General features: G+C 37.5%; 2 protein-coding genes and 1 long non-coding RNA gene across 5 annotated transcripts; 1 reads left to right on the forward strand and 2 right to left on the reverse strand.

Annotated features, from left to right (window-relative positions):
• Positions 1–695: 695 nt before the first annotated feature.
• On the reverse strand, positions 696–12232 carry LOC140778751 (valine--tRNA ligase, mitochondrial 1-like). Its single transcript, XM_073123605.1, has 22 exons — positions 11997–12232; positions 9969–10064; positions 9845–9889; positions 9684–9743; positions 9380–9549; positions 9217–9289; positions 8693–8758; positions 8503–8586; positions 7676–7753; positions 7373–7456; positions 7184–7263; positions 6920–6977; positions 6526–6828; positions 6229–6396; positions 4848–5038; positions 4351–4753; positions 3829–4080; positions 3247–3747; positions 3044–3141; positions 2842–2941; positions 1963–2108; positions 696–1102 (listed from the first exon to the last, which is right to left on the reverse strand). Exons 1-22 carry the CDS (start codon positions 12015–12017, stop codon positions 934–936), a joined length of 3246 nt encoding a protein of 1081 aa, XP_072979706.1. The 5' UTR covers positions 12018–12232; the 3' UTR covers positions 696–933.
• Positions 10344–12283, forward strand: LOC140778752 (uncharacterized). 3 transcript variants are annotated; one of them, XR_012107243.1, is made up of 4 exons: positions 10344–10587; positions 10666–10827; positions 11967–12124; positions 12222–12283. It is a non-coding gene; the product is annotated as an uncharacterized lncRNA (long non-coding RNA). The 3 variants fall into 3 exon arrangements; XR_012107241.1 differs by having other exon boundaries at positions 10344–10827; XR_012107242.1 differs by having other exon boundaries at positions 10344–10821.
• Positions 12284–13166: 883 nt separating this feature from the next.
• Positions 13167–15532, reverse strand: LOC140779875 (30 kDa ribonucleoprotein, chloroplastic-like). Its single transcript, XM_073125193.1, has 4 exons — positions 15128–15532; positions 14170–14271; positions 13566–13862; positions 13167–13461 (listed from the first exon to the last, which is right to left on the reverse strand). The coding sequence occupies exons 1-4, from the start codon at positions 15473–15475 to the stop codon at positions 13399–13401; spliced, it is 810 nt and encodes a 269-aa protein (XP_072981294.1). The 5' UTR covers positions 15476–15532; the 3' UTR covers positions 13167–13398.
• Between the last annotated feature and the right edge of the window lie 1343 nt (positions 15533–16875).

Here is a 16875-nt window from a genome sequence, read left to right on the forward strand (position 1 = left end):
AAGCTACCAAGATGCAAACAAAGTAAAGGCAAGAATCCTACCAGTTACAAGATGGCAAACCAAAGACAACAAAGAGAGAGAGAGAGAAAATATATATTTGGGAATAAAAAGAAACAGAAAATCTGAAATAGCCAAAATGTAATGGTTGAAAATTTTATATCACTGATTAAGATGCCATGGTGGTTGATGCCTCTCTTTCGCTGTGCCACTACCTCTTCATAGTCTGATGATGATAGATACGAAAACAGTGATATCTGGAGAAAATAAATGTACCTTTACCTAATAAGTTGTCCTGCTCCGTGAAATGCAAGATCCAGTCAGCATGATCAACAAATAATAATAATAATGACACCCAGCACAGTACCGTTGAATAGTTAACAAATGACTTAATCTGATTAACAGAATGACCCAATAAGCTATAATCTGATCAATAATGATACTCCCTGTCTCCATCCTGCTGTACAAAGACAAAGTCCATATCGACACTTCCTATAATATAATGTACAGGTTCGTCTGGTGCCAATACTCTGTTGTCCAACTGGGCAGAAAATGCCAACATCATGTGCTCATTTGATAGCTCAGCCAACAGCACAACAAAATGCTCCAACTGACTCAGATGCCAATATGCCATACTCCAGTTGGCATCCGAGAACTTATTAAGAAAAACTAAGCTGGATAGCTGATCAAATTTCGGTATCATGATTATTATTAATGCTATGAATGGTGATACAGTCGACCAACCAGACACCAGAATAGAACATACATCCAATGAGATGTAGCTGCCTAACCAAAGATTAGCATCAAAAGCACATGAAGGTACTACCAGTATAATCAGTTTCCTAAGTTCAATCGAATGTTCTTCGCTTTATAAGTAAACAAAAATACCAACAAGATCTCCACGAGATTTTAATATAATATAAATTTTACAGAAAATTACTTTTCCTCATCTAAAGCAAAATCTAAATCTTCTTCGGCTTTGCTGATGATCCTAAGTTCTTCCAATAGAGAAGTGAGCTTCTTGCTGTCTTCCTCTTGGATGCTCTTGGGAGCTCTCTCCTTGTAACCTTGAGCATTCATTTTCCGAGCAAGCATAGAATATTGTCTGCACAAAGAAATTGGTCATTCACTTAATACTAAGAGTCTAAGACTAGACAATACTATTAAAGGTTCCCACCAATTGAAAAGGAGTGTATTTCCTAGTGTTTGATAAGGGACAAGGCAAATAGTACATGTAAAAAAATCACTGAGATGTACTTCATGAATCTAAGATGAGATTATAAAAGGTGATGATAGCTGGATTATTTTATGTTACAGATTTAGTGAGAACAATTTGTGACTGCGATCATGGAACTTGTATATGATTGCATGTCAAATAACCGAAAATTTTCCTGATGCCCTGGCCATTCAGCTATAAATAACTTCCACATAAAGAAAGGACAATATGCTCATGAAATGGTGAAAATCTCTGAAAGATGAGCCAACTGAAAGCAGACCTTCATTGTTAGTCAGCTTGATTATGGCTATAAAGATAGATTCTGTTTTGGAAAATGTCAACCACCATTTTGCTATCCGTTCTACTCCATTGATCTATAGAGGCCAAAACTTGGAGCTCACATCATAACAATTAATAAATGACCTTCTCTACCAGATTTAAGGAGTTAAGAAAACCAGTGCTTCTAGTTCGTCTTCCCATATACAAACTATCTCCTTTTGGCACAAAATTTGCTACCTCAGCACTAAATTTAGGGGAAATAATAACTTAATTTTTTTTTCTTACTACAAACTTGAAAAGTTCTGACAAGCACGGCACAACCAGTTCTGAACAATGTGGCATTAACTTCATGTTAATGTGGTATGTTCATTCTTTACAAACTAAGCAAATATAACCTACCAGAGAAGAAAATAAAGCTGCTTGGTGAAAAGAATATTTTATCACATGAACTAAGCTTGACTGGAACTCACTTTTGGATATCTTCTCTCTTTCTTGTGAGTTTTTCACGTTCTGATTCTGCATTCAGGACTCCTTGAAGTTGAAGATATACGGACAGATTTTCATTTACTACTTCCATCGCACACCCAGCAGGAGGTGTGTCTTCCTCAGCCAGAATCTGCACAAATTTAAAAAAATTAACTGGTTAGAGATAGCAAAGGAGCTAAATTTAGGGAAGCGGCCTGCAGAAATCACACATTTATGTGGGTTCCACACCAAATTTATGTGGAGCTTGTAGAGCGATAGCATGTGCTCATGCACATGGCAAACATGTAATAGATCAACTATTCAACTCTTTCAGGCAACCTAAGAGACCTCATAGGCTATGAAAAGGTTAAATACCAGAGCGATATATGAAACCATCTGCTGGTTTGGGCTAATTCAGTGCTTGAAGAATTATAAAACAAAAAATCCCCAAATTGATATAAGTTAGACTATAAAATGAAAGCAACTCGATGAAATTAATGAGACCTTGTGGTATTAAATTGCTACACTCACACTTCCTAACATTTTAAAAGACAATATCTAAAGGTGAGCCAAACAGGATGCAACAACATGTAGGCTTTGTAGCATGATACAAGCCACACCATTGCTGTTCAAAGTTCAAACTACAGCCTCTCATAATTCATGCAACCAATTCTTAGGCTTGGAATAACACAATTTCATAAAGACATAATGTGAATAATCAATAAAGGATTTATTTTCACTTTCCAAATGCACAAGGGAATGACATGGGATGCATCTCTTTCACACTCAAAAAATTTCAACATGTTCAGATGACTAATTGGATCATTATGATAGTGAAAAAAATGTCATGCAAAAGCTTTCATTTTTGTAGAGAAAAATGGAACCTTTAGAGATGATATGGAAGCAAGAGTCAGAATCTGAAATTGATAGCTTTTAACAATGACAGCAACATCATGTCCTCGTCCAAGTGCAAAAGCTGGGTATCTGTCATCACATAGGGGAAATTTAAAAGTCAATCGTTCACAACAACAAAAACCAAAAGGAGCTACTAATTTGATAACGATCAGTCTGCCATCGTCTGCATACCTTTCATTTTTGAGCCCTGGTGGACGAAGTGATCTGAGCTTTCTGACTGTGCCTATGACAGTCTCCATATCACATTCAATTTCTTCATTTGTCCATTCCTGAAAATGGAAAAAAAATTATTGATGAACACAAAGATGAAAGGAAGATCAAATTCAGGTTCCCTGGGATGATGCGTCCAGGACTTTTGAGAGTAAAAGTTTTACCTCTACAACTGATGGGTAATCTGTTATCATAATTGAATCTTTCCTATGTGATTGGTTTGCTTGAGGAAGACGCTGCCATAACTCTTCTGTAACAAATGGCATGAATGGATGGAGCAGGCGCAAACCAGTGTCTAGACATGTCCATAAAACATCTCTACAGGCTGTTCTTGCAAATTCAAACTCCTCTGAATCATGGAAGAAATAAGGTTTGATGGCTTCGATGAACACATCACAGAATTGAAATTGCCACCACGAATATACAGCTGTTGTTGCATCAGAGAATTTATACGACTCAAAAGATAAAATAGTTTTGGCTACAGCTTTATTTAGGACTGAGAGTATCCATTTGCAAACTGATGGCATTGAATTCCCCATAATAATTGCAGGAGGCATGTATTGGTCTCCTAGCTTGCAAATGGAAAAATATACTGCATTCCACAACTTATTGCACCATTGCCGGTACCCAACAACTCTTAATACATCAAGATTTATCTTATCAGACTGAAGAAAAATGATAAAGAAATTAATCACCTCGGTGACAAGCAAACCATAAAAGTAAGGAAACCAAGTCAAGAGACAAACCTGAGCTGTGTAAGCAAGGAGTGCAAAACGGAGAGCATCAGCACCACATTCAGCAATACCATTTGGAAAGTCCTTTTTCTGTCCTTCCTTTGCAATGGATACTTCATTTGGATCCAGATTACCCTCTTCCAGCCTTTTGTGGAGCCCTTCTAGCGATATACCATTTATTACTTCAAGTGGATCAATAACATTGCCTAAGGATTTGGACATTTTACGGCCATGGGCATCACGAATCATTGGATGCAAGTACACCTGAGCGTACATGGCTATGTAAGAACTTAGAACAGACTCTAGTACAGCAATACAAACTTTACTACAATAAAAATGTTTTGAGATTGCACAAGGCTCCTGTCAGTGCTCTCCTTAGAGAGGGTAGGAACTAAATAGATCAATATTGAAAAGGTTTTTAAAGCAGGGTCTGAAAAGGAAAAAAGAAATACCACTTCAGCTATAGAGAGACTAAACTCACAAACAGAACATAACAAATACAAAAAGAAAATTCAATTGTGCATAAAAGTGAACCTTTCTGAAGGGTACATCACCACCAAGTTTCAGTCCTAACATCACCATCCTTGCAACCCAGAAAAAGAGGATGTCATGCCCAGTCTCAAGGACTGAAGTAGGATAGAATGCACCAAAATCAGCTGTATCATCTGGCCAGCCAAGTACTGATAATGGAAAGAGACCAGATGAAAACCATGTGTCCAACACATCAGGGTCCTGACTAATATGAAAATTCTTCCCAGAAAACCTCTGGTTCGCCTCCAAAACTGCTTCATTCTCATTTCTTGCAACAACCCAGTGGTCGTTGTAAAAACCTAGGTCTTGATGCTGGTCCTCTTCAAGAGTCACATACCAAGCTGGAATGCGATGGCCCCACCAAAGTTGCCTTGATATGCACCAATCACGTATATTTTTTACCCATCTATTAGATTTGAATCAATTATAATATTAATTGCTTAACTGGAAGATTTTATAACAAGAAACATTTATCTGACAAACAGAATGCGAAAAGGTACCCGTCCCACTCTTGCTTGTATTGCTGTGGAATGATCTCAATTTTCTTGGATTCTACAGCATCAAGAGCTAGCTCTTTCATGCAGCCACAACTAAGAAACCACTGGGGCCTTATCATTGGCTCCTTAATATCATTGCTTCTCGAACATATGCCAAGTTTCATTTCATTCTTCTGAGCACCTCTGTATAGCCCCTACTTAAACAAGTTTTTGTTAATAGCATTTGGAGACATTCCACAAAATCTTACATGACAAGAAAGACAAAAGAAAATACAACCAAAATCATCAGAAATAGAAGTACGCAAATAAAATTTTCAGGAGACACATTTACATTATCACTAATACTTTTCTCATATCACCGAGCAAATAGACATTTCTGATTGCTTAGATAAAGAGTCAATTGCTTCTGTCAGCCATTCAGAGAAAATTATTCTCCAGAAGATTAAAGACCGCAAGTCTGTAGGATATTAACAAAGCATGAATAGATAAGTACTGGAAACATTTGAGTTAAATATGTGCTCTCCTTTCAGTCTTTTGGTTCATCATAGTGTAATTCATCATAGTGTAAGGTTCCAAATCAATCTAGATGGAAAAAAAACTCATACAATCACTGCCAGAATGCTCCCACCCTTAATAAGATGGTAAAACCAAAACTAAACCGTCTTAATCCAACTGTGAGGACAGGACAGAAGGGGCAGTCACAAACTAACAAAGAGCGCTCTGGAGAGGAACAATTTTCTCAGCAGAGCAGCAGCTTCTGCTGGTACTTCGTTGAGGTGAAGCCAAAAAGATGTTTCCAGTGGATCATAAGAGGAACTCAGAAGAACTGATGACTTCTTCCATCAACTATCATCTATTTTGTCTTATTTGTGACTTCAGGAAGAGGAAATCAAATTGTTGGAAGTTGGAACTAGAGGCATGATTGCCATTTGTTACTAAATTCAACATGGCCAATATAATGGTACCAAGATGTCAAGGATCAAAAGGGTTCACAAGTATTGTAGCAGGAAAAATGACTCAGCATTAAAGGAAGCCCTGTGTCAATTGATTTGACAGAAAGCCTTGAACTAAGTACATATGAAATGGAGGAATTTGAATCACTGATTCATATAGATGACCGAAGTAGTTAGGACTAAAGGCTCGGTGGTTCTTGACTTCTTTCAGTAATGAAGGAAATCCAATCAATAGAATTATATGATTACATATTGGAAGAAAGAGCAATTTATTTTTCACATAGCAGACTTGGGCTGATAATCATCCTTCTGATTTATTTCTTTGGACTGCTAATCTCTTACTTATCAGTATATAAAACCAGATAATATGAAAGAAATAACATAGAAAGGTATGACATCAAGCAAGACTGAGATACATGGTATGTTGATACCTTTGCCTGCAATGCCTCGGTAATAGCAACACGAGCTGTAAAACGAGGCATTCCTTCAAAAAGACCACCATTACTATTTATCTTACCATCGTCAGTGAACATATTGATAAAATCGAGCCTGTGTCTTCTGCCAACTTCGAAATCATCTGCATCATGAGCCGGCGTAATCTGCAATAAGGAAGATAAACTAAAACGACAGAATTAACAGGATAAAGGAAAAAAAACTATATTGCAAATAAAAGCATATAAACAGAAGAAAATAAGTTCATTGATAAGATCAACCAGAACTATGCTTACCTTGACAGCCCCTGTTCCAAATTTAGGATCCACTAACTTATCATCACAGATTATTGGAAGTCTCCTTCCAAGAAATGGGTGGATTGCACATTTCCCATGGAGGTGCTTATATCGCTCGTCTTTAGAATGAATAGCTACTGCCGTATCACCAAGCATTGTTTCTATTCTGGTCGTTGCAACTATAATCTCACCTGATCCTCCCTCTAATGGATAAGCAAAAGAGGTCAATACGCCAAACTTAACTGGAGTGTCATAGCCAGGAACTTTTAGCAAAGTTTCTTCTTCAATTTCCTTAGACTCAACCTACAAAGGCATGCAACATAGATTCTTTACCACCAAGAACAATAAATGACATTATTAGTTTATCAGCGGACAAGTTGAAATCATTAAGTACCTCAATATCGGATATTGCTGTACGTAATGTGCAGTCCCAATTCACAAGACGATTGTCCCTGCAAAAGAAGCAAAAGGTACACATTCAAGGGCAACTTGGAAAAAAACAGCTTTAGATGGATCTACCATACTAACAGCAATGCAAACTATATTTGAGAAAAGCCTGATCTAAATATCTAGCACCTCAATACTCGAATAAGGAGAGAAGCTTTTCTGCAGTCTAACATTCTTACGGAAACACCAGGGTTACTGTAACCAAGCTGACCTATAGATTAGACCTTCCCTGTACAGCCTAACAAAAGCCTCAGTTACAGCTTTTGATCTCTTCTCATCCATTGTGAAACACTGATTCATAATTGACAAAAAGATACAATATCAGAATCTCATGACGAAAAGATTATGGTCAACCAACAATATTTGATTCATAATTGACAAAAAGATACAATATCAGAACCTCGCGGGACCAGTCAAGTGAAGCTCCAAGGCGACGTTCCTGGGTTAATATGGTACCACCATACTGATCTTTCCACTTCCAGACCTATCAAGTAAGCAAGCGAGCAAAAGAACAAGGGATTGGATCAGATGGATGAAATTATGTTAACAGATGCAGATTATAATTGAAAATAATAAATTCCTCCTAAAAGTTATAGCATCATCTATCAGTTAAAAACCTGATACAAAACAATAATAAAGAAGCATCAATGAAAGCAAAATTTCAGAGATCAATCAAATTTCATATCAGAAAACAAGCACTCACTTCAGACATAAAACTCTCACGTCCTATATCAAGCCTGGTTAATTTACTTTCACGCATCAGCTTCTTCTCCACAACAACCTGAGAATTAAATAAAAGGAAAACATAAAGCATCAAGAGTAGTAGAACACAACAATAAATAATAAGGGAATAACCCAACTCGAAGTTCTTGAGCCATATCAACAGGGTAATGCTATCAAGTGCTATAGAAGGGGTCTGATGAGTGATTAAAAGCATATGATTCAACATTTATAAACTATGTAAAGACAACAAAGCATATTAATATACAAAAGGCAAGAATAATCTAGTAAGGCATAATAGAACATTAGTTTGGGGTAAAATACTGGAAAACCGACAGTAGTTTAAAAAAGCAGCATACTGACTCAAAATAACTATTCTAGGAAACATGATAACAACAATTATGAGATATAATGATATTTTCTAGGATGATTTTGTTAGAAGAATGTTCTGGCATCCTAAATTAGTTATCGAAACGAGATAAAACATTCAGTGGTGCAAAATATTTCAAGTCAAAAACTGGTGCAAGCCTTCGTCTAAACCAAAACTTGGTCATCTGGAAATGTTTCAAATAAAAGCTTGATCAATTACTCTTATCCTAACTCCTAAGAAGAAATGCTATAGCACGATTAATGCAGAGTCATAATTTTGGAGCAAAGGTTTCCACTGTGAACAGCACATAAGAACAATTTATAAGCATATTTCAGAAACATCATGCCAATTATTCTCACTAAAAAGCATGTCTCCATACTCCTAAAATTCAATTAATCTAGAATATCAAGATTCATCAGATGTTTTAAGAAGAATTAAACCTGGGTTGCTATACCAGCATGGTCCATTCCAGGTACCCATAAAGCATTATAACCTGACATTCTCCGCCATCGGATAATTGTATCCTGCAAAAAACAGAGACGCAACATGCGACTTAAAGGGAATACAAAGACAAGAACACAGATGAATAATAGAAATATGAGGAAATCTATGAGAAGTCAGCATAGTCACCTGTATAGCAGCAGTTAGAGCATGCCCTATATGAAGAGCTCCTGTCACATTCGGAGGCGGCAGAACCTGCAGATGATGCAAAAGAAGACATTTATATGAAACAAGGTCAACAGGATTTCCATCCAAGAAGTACTAATATAGTAATACGGTCATCTTTAATCACTAAATAGGGATTTTATCATTAAGCACGTAAATAAGCATCTACATGAACATCTAGGCTTTGGTATTGACTGGCAGATGCTGGAGAAGAAATATGTATGTGCTGCATATTTAACAATTATCTCTATTGATCATCATGGAATATTTTTAATGTTATGTAGGTTAATCCCGAAAAATCAACGGAAATTTCATGCAGTATATCAGATTATATCTATTAACTGCAGCACAGAATATTACTTTTCTGATACATATGATAAGATCACAGAGACCAATTGCTATTCTCCAGACTTCATTTCTGATAGATTCCAGCTCTCAGATTGGAAACATGTTACAAAAGTTTAATAAAAATTGCTGGAGGCACTTACTATCACGAAAGGTGGTTTTGAGCTGTTTGCATCTGCGGAAAAGAAACCTGCACGCTCCCACCAGTCGTACCATCTAAATGAGAGGAAAAGGAACGCATTGCAAAATTCAGAATCTCATTCGTTATTGAGATGATAACACGAGTTAATGGAAGTAATAATATACGATTTCTCCACAGAAGATGGCTGGTACTGCTTCGCCATTTGCCGAGACAGTTTCTTCTTTTCCCCATCGGGAGTGAATGGATCAAGAAAATCCCTAGGGTTCTCGTTCCCGGCGTCTTTCTTCTTATGCTTCTTTTCGCTTCTCTTTGGGCCATCAGATACCTCTTGCGCCTAGTATACAATGCATACAAACAGACAACACAATCCAATTACGCACAATAAAACAGATATGTAATCATCATCCATTCTTAATGAACTGCTTATCTAGAAAACACAACTAATTAAGCGATGATTAGTTTGATTACCTGAAGCCTAGCTGCTTCTTTCTGCTGAGCCTTTTGTTTCTTCTCAGCTTTCTCTTTTGCCTATCGAAGGAAAAGAAACATTATAAAAGAGTGTAATATTCTAATGAACAGATCGGAGGAATCAAAGGAGCAAAGAATAGGAATCAGGGAAAAGACCAAACCTTTTGCTCCTTCTTCATCTTTCTCTCCACATCTTTGTCTTCGGTCTGCCAAAGCCATTACCAAACTTGAGATTAAGAGATAGAAGCGAGGTCCACGGCACACACACACACAAACAGAACAAACCGTCAGTGACGACGCCATCGTCTGTCCGTCGACAGGCGCCAGAGAGTCGCTGGAGAGGGAAATGGGTCGGTCCGCAGACGCCTCGGCCGTCGTTCCCTGAGCGTTTGAAGTATGGAGAAATGAATGCTGGTTTATATAAACGCTCTGACGGGTCGGATTCAGTCTGGTCAAATCAAGCCAAGGAGAATATGACCCGTTTATATAAACGCTCCGACCCGATTTCTCTTAGACTTCTCTAAATAATAAACCCTAATGCAACTCGCATCCGATAAGGGAAGTCCGTAATTAATGGCAATCGAACACCGATATCTAATAAACCTTCTCTTGTTTTAAAATTTAAATTGTTGCCGTATGAGCAAACTTAGCTCTCTGGTCTAACGTAGCCTTCTCACACTCTCTAGTTCGCCATGGCCGTCGTCTAGAAGAGAACAACGCCCGATCTCCAAACCCTCCTCCTCCTCCTCCTCCTCCTCCTCTCCCTCTTCGCCTTCCTCTCTCCCAAGAAATGAGGAGGACGCGTCCGCCATGAGTCGCGTCACCGCCCTAGCTTCTACCGAGAAGGAGAAGGCCGACACGGAGGAGAAGCAAAAGGATGTGGTGGTGGAAGACTATTACACACGTATCCTTGTCAAGAAACTTACCTGTACTTGCGTTTTAAGTATGCTTAACAAGTAAACATTATCTTTGCTCATGGCAGAAGATGGGAAATGCATCTCTATACTTTTAAGCAAACAATCAAAAGGAATGGTGGAATTTCTTGGTAAAAGGGGAGACTGAAATCGATGCACAGACCAGACCTGAGATGAGCAAGTTGTCAGATTTGGATCCTGAAACGCGAATGACAATAGAGAAAGTGAGGGTAAATTCTTGATTTCAGTACAGTTGTTCTTCAGCAGATCAAGATATACTTTGCATTATGTTATTATTGTAGGTAATTTCATGTATTTGACATGAATTTTTATAAATTTTGAACTAAGTTTTAAGTGGAACCTACACATTATTAATGATGGTTTAATGGTGGAATTAATTTAGCTCAAAGTGTATTTTATTGTCAAATATTCATTTAGTCAAATCCATGAAAAAAAATGAATGAAAATTGACTCTAAAGTGCGTATCATGACAATGGGAAATAAAGAAAAGTAAGTTTAATACCATATTGGATATTTGAGAAATGTTAGTATGGTATATAAGTAATAAACTTTTTATGGGCTTTGAGCCCCAAAAGGGTACCTATTTTGTGGGTAAATGTTACTATGCAACTTAACTCACACACACGCGCGCCGCCCGGTCTGGCAGGTTCAAATCTGGTTTGATTTGGGATCGAAGTGGTGTGTCCCTTCGATAAATAGTTAATCAGTCAGTTAGTTGGTTGAACCCAACCCGAAATGATGCATCCCTTCACAATATAACTATTAATTAGTTTTAGACCCGAAATGGTGCATCCATTCGATGACATTTTGCATCTTTTAGTCAAGCATGTTTACTTCTATAAATAGGCTGTCAGTCTGCATAATTAGAGATAACATCAGGAAAACTTGGTTCATTCCTTCTAGAGTCGAGTCTGAGTCTGCATTTGAGAGAGAGTACAGTACTGTTCAGGTTTAATCAAGGCATTAAAAAGCTGCTTCCTTTCTAGTACAAGATAGTCGTTGTATCCTGGAAGACCGACGTCCACTGTTCCAGAAGCAATCGGTAAAGGGCGAATTGGTCTTAAGGAGATAGTATCCAACACTAGACTCGACTATTCAGAATTTTATTATGTAATCTGTGAATTCATTTAATTTAATTTGAACGAATTTTTTGTGACTATTTAGAATCAGATTGTTATTGCCAACAATTATTATCACTTCTCCCTCCCAGCTCTTGCCCTCTTTTATAAATATTCTTCGTAACATTTCTCTCTTATTTGAGATGAGATTTCTTACTGCTGCCAGTAATGGCAACAATAATGTCCTTTCTGGTGAATAATTCTTTCCTTTTTGTAATTCTACAATGCAGATTTGAATTGCATAACTTTGAGACATTTACCCTTTGATTACGGCGGCTCATTCTATTTTTAGCTTCTTGAACAGTTCGATCAGCGCCAGAAATTCTTGGGTCTTCCAACCAGCTATGAGATGCAGGAGCAAGAGATTCGCAAAAAGTCCATGGCTCAGGTGAAAAATCCTTCTTCAATTCCTTGAACTTGTTGGGTATCAGAATGGTCCTCTTCTTTCATTTGAATCTCGCTACTATGTCCTGTTGTTTGTGCAGCATTCGGAGATTGATTTTTCGATGACAAGGATGGCCTAGCCAAGAATTCAATTAGACTTTGTTCATCTGTGGAATAAGATTTATTCTAGAAAAATATTCTAGTTTTTTATGCTTAAAAAAAGAGAACTAATATCAGTATAAATTATTTTAACATTTGATTATATACTAATATAAGAAGTAATAATTAAATTTTATATAAAACAAAATTGATAATAAAGTAATGAACAATGATGAGTTGGTGTTCAATGAACTGGTCAATGAGTTATGTTGCTATTATAATGCCTAGCTAGTAGCTACTCTCTATAGGCAACCCATATGATTGTAGTAGAGAAACTTTGTTCTTTTCATCTTTAGTGGTAGGACTTGTCATCTTAAGGTTATAGGTTATGAAGGGTATTTTGATGATTACAAGCTGTACATATTTGAGTCACACTGGTTTGCTGGAAGAATGAATCTTTTGTACCTTTTATTGCCAGTATCATTAATGCAGCAAATTTATTCAAAGAAGCTATTGGGATTTGTGCTTGTTCTGAGGCTGTGCTGTAGTTGTTTCATTGTTTGTGACTTAGTAGTGCTCACTATATGCCAGTCATGATGCTCAGTAAATAACTGAAGCATATCCTGACTATATGTGCATCTTACAGCATTAAAGTAAAAGCTCATGAAGCAGGGTAATAGCTCCACCTGATCACGGTCAATTTCGGGGAAAAAAATTTATTTTCTTAAAACAATGATAAGAAATGCATCTTTTGGCATCAGTTTCTTGACCTACTGTGAAGTATTAAGTATTAATAAAACCAATTAAATAGTTTTATTCCAACAAACATATGTATCAAGGAAGTACTCACAATTATTAGCATACTAGACAAGCATATTCTGAGCTTCTTTCCTGCCCATAGATAAATCACTATGATCTAAATTCTGACGCACCAAATTTCCCAGACATTGAGAGCCAGTAGAACTGAGTTATGCAAGCAAATTTTCAACACTGAATACAAGATTTCCAAGGTGTTACAAATTTCATGTTGGAAACCTAACACTGATACAAGATTTCTTCAAAGGTGTTACAGATTTCATGTTGGAAACCACAAAACATGTATTTCAGCATAAACACTATAAGCCTGGCAGTAGTATCAGACATACCATACTAACTAAAATTCCTAAGCAAAAGGTGAGGTCAAAACTGACGTCTAGGCTTTGCTTCGGCCACTGTAACACGAATAGATCTACCATCCAAGTCCTACAAAAAATAGCAGAAGTCAGCTGCAGAGCACGTAAAGTATAGGGAACACATCAAGAAGATCAAAGTTCAGATAGAATGATTAGCAAATTGGAGAGGCTTACAGCGCCATCAAGTGATGCTATAGCATTATTGACCTCCTCAGCAGAGCTGTACGTGACGAAACCAAAGCCCCTTGATCTCCCGGTCTCCCTGTCATAGACCACCTTGGCATCCATGACCTTCCCTTGTTCACTGAACAGTGTCTCAAGAGCTAAGTTGTCCACACCCCATGAGAGATTGCCCACATAAACCCTGTTTGTAGAATCATAGGTGCCCTCGTTCCGGAATCCTCTCGAAGGGGCCTCACTCTTAGAGGGTGGTGGTCCTGAATTTACCCTCAAAGCCCTCCCATCAAGTGTCTGTTCACAATGAGGAAGTTTAAAGAGATACCTTATCAAGCAAGTTAAGAAATGACCAAAGCTAATTAAACAAACATAAACCTACAACAAAATAATGTGAAGCTGTTGAACTATAAAACATACACCTATATTGAACATCAATAACTTAGCCAGAAAGCCCGGCAATCCACAACCTGTAGAGCATTATATCACATACCAAAACAAGGAGAACAGATTATGTTTCCCCATTCCCTAGAGTTCATGTATAAGACATACGAGTAATAGCAAAAGAAAGAGAAACAAACTCAATATGCACATAGACACTCACATAGCCATTAAACTGCTGAGCAGCTGCTTCAACTTCTTCAACTGTAGACATTGTGACAAACCCAAATCCACGGCTTCTTCCAGAAAATTTATCATATATAACCTGCAACAGCAAAATATCGCAATTTATAAATACCACTGAAGAGATGCAAGTACAAACAATCATTTTTTTTTTGCTGAAAGTATACAAATCTAGTAAGTTAAAATATATTTCCTTTTGTTTCTTTTGGGAAATGTATAAGAAGCATTGGTTGCACCCAACAATAACTAAAGAGTAAATTTAATATTTCAGTATTTGACCTTCTACTCCTCTATTATGCCTCTTTCACAGTAGTCCTCCTATTTTATCATATGTTAATGATCATCAGAATTGTTCATCGCCAACTTTCTTACTTGCCACTCGGTCCACGCAATATGTATGTTTATCAGACTGGCAACTTCTTTTTCGGTTATCCAAGAGACTGCTCTACCCCATCACAACAAACCAGTGCAAGGAAATACCTATAGGACTACCCATATTGAGAATATAAAGGGATGTTGACCTTGTATGAAGTTGTAGAGAACCGGTAGATTTGAAAGACCTAGGTTACTCTTCCCAGGAGCACAATATTTGAAATGCAATTGCTAATTTAACAGAGTAAACATGTCACTCCCTGACTAACAACAGTACTATCCTCTAATATCATATAGGCATCTGACAATTAATTAAATGACCAAGTAACCTCATTAAGCTAAACAGAAAGTTACAAATTAAAATAGGAGTTCCTGAATGCTAAGCATGAATCGCAACAGATTAAATTAGAGAATAGTAGTATACCCCCCAAAATACGTAAACTTCACGAAATGAGACCCAAAAGTCCCTCTTTTTTGTGCGAAGGGGATCAAACCAACGAAACAAGTAAAAAATTCAATAAAATAAGAAGGACCCAAGAGCCCAGATCAACTCAAAAGTACTATACCTCAACCATCTCAACATTTCCCGCGCGCTCAAAGAGCTCAGCAAGCTGAGCGCTATCAACGCTAAACGGAAGGTTCCCAACGAAAAGCTTCAAGTCGGGCGAAAACTCTACGGCCTCCGCCTCCTCCTCTTCCTGGCCGAATTCTGACGACACTGCGACCTTCGGGACGAAACCCAGGTCAAAATGTCGCACATTTCTTGGAGAAGGAAGAGAGCACGAGGAGGGAAACAGAGAGATGGGTCTAATAGAGGAGAAGGTGAGAGATATGGATTTAGTCTTTGGTTTGGAGGAGGAGACTGTAGAGATTTGAGAGTAGAGAGAAGAGAGGGCGAGAGAAGAAGCCGCCATTGCTCTCTCTTTAGAGATAAGGTGTGTGAGAGAGAGAGAGAGAGAGAGAGAGAGAGAGAGAGAGAGGAGTAGTAAGACAGGAGACGTGTATATCGCGATAGAAAAGAGAAGATATGGCTTGGAGAAGAAACGCCCCTGTACTTTGGTTTAATTACGAATTCACCCTGCCTATTAAAAAAACTCTGCTACTTGAGATAAGACTGCACCGACTTGCCAGCATCTGCCGATTTCGCGTAGCCCAAAAGCTCGAGCCCGAGCCCTTGGCTTATTCTCGTTACCTATTCTTGTTCCGATCGATTGGTTGCCAAATTTCTTGCTAATGTTTCTTTTTTCCTTTTACGGTTTTATTTGCTTTACAATTACATGCATTGTGATTTGTGCCTATGGAGGTAGATAAGGGCTTTTGTTCCTTTCAAACTGCAATGAATCATTTTTGCATCCAACCTCTTTTGTTCTGCCCATTTACGAAATATTGGCTGATTCGTTTGATCACAAAATCAATTTAATGCTGTGTTCTCAATGAAGATGTTGCTGTTTAAAGCAGCAGATTGCATTGTTGAAATTAGGTTACGGGATCTTTCTGAGGTATTAAAAGGTAATCTTGTTGAAATGGGTATTTTGTTAATCCTTCTCTTACTCCTTTCTGTTGTTCTTACTTCTTACGCTCGTTTTATTTAACGTTTCTTTTTTTTCTTTTACTGGTTAGAAGTAGTAGTAGCACACATTTAATTAACTCGTGCAATAATTTTATCAAAGCATCTTCTTTTGTGAGTAATTTTCGGGTATATGGGAATTTCTTGTGTAATGGTTTTCAATGTGCCTATGGGCCTTGTATAACATTGCAAGCCAGCAATGGATTTCCTGACTCTAGGATTATCACATAAGATTAACAACTGGAAAGACCTGCATATTAGTCAGCTGGAATTTAACTTCATTCATGACTTGCTATCCTCTCAGTAAAACTTGTATCACTTGGGAGTGAGATATTATGCACACTAAGCTTTTGACATAGTACCAGAATTGCAGTTGGTGCTACAAAGGAAGACTTTAAATTTGACAACCTCATAGTATGCTGAAATGGAATTCTCTGATCTTACATGAGAGTTTGGTTTATTTTTTTTATCCTAAAATTACTTTTACTTGTTTCTCTTATATTAATGGAACAGTTGAATGCTTCTTGTGGAGTGTACTATCCAAGAAGCAAAAAAGATTCAACAGTGAGGCAATGATATAGCTTGAAGCAATCAAGCAATATGTTCTTAGGCCCATGGGTTGTCTAGTTGGCCTGATGGCGCTGAGCAAGATAATCAAGATAACATATAGGGGTTATCAAGGGTATTGACTATTGAGAAGGTTCGGATTCAGAACTCTTGAAAACATTACTTTTAGCCATGTTATTC

The sequence above is a fragment of the Typha angustifolia genome, chromosome 15 (assembly GCF_048772165.1).
Source record: "Typha angustifolia cultivar Huaian chromosome 15, ASM4877216v1, whole genome shotgun sequence".
In the NCBI taxonomy this organism is placed as follows: domain Eukaryota; kingdom Viridiplantae; phylum Streptophyta; class Magnoliopsida; order Poales; family Typhaceae; genus Typha; species Typha angustifolia.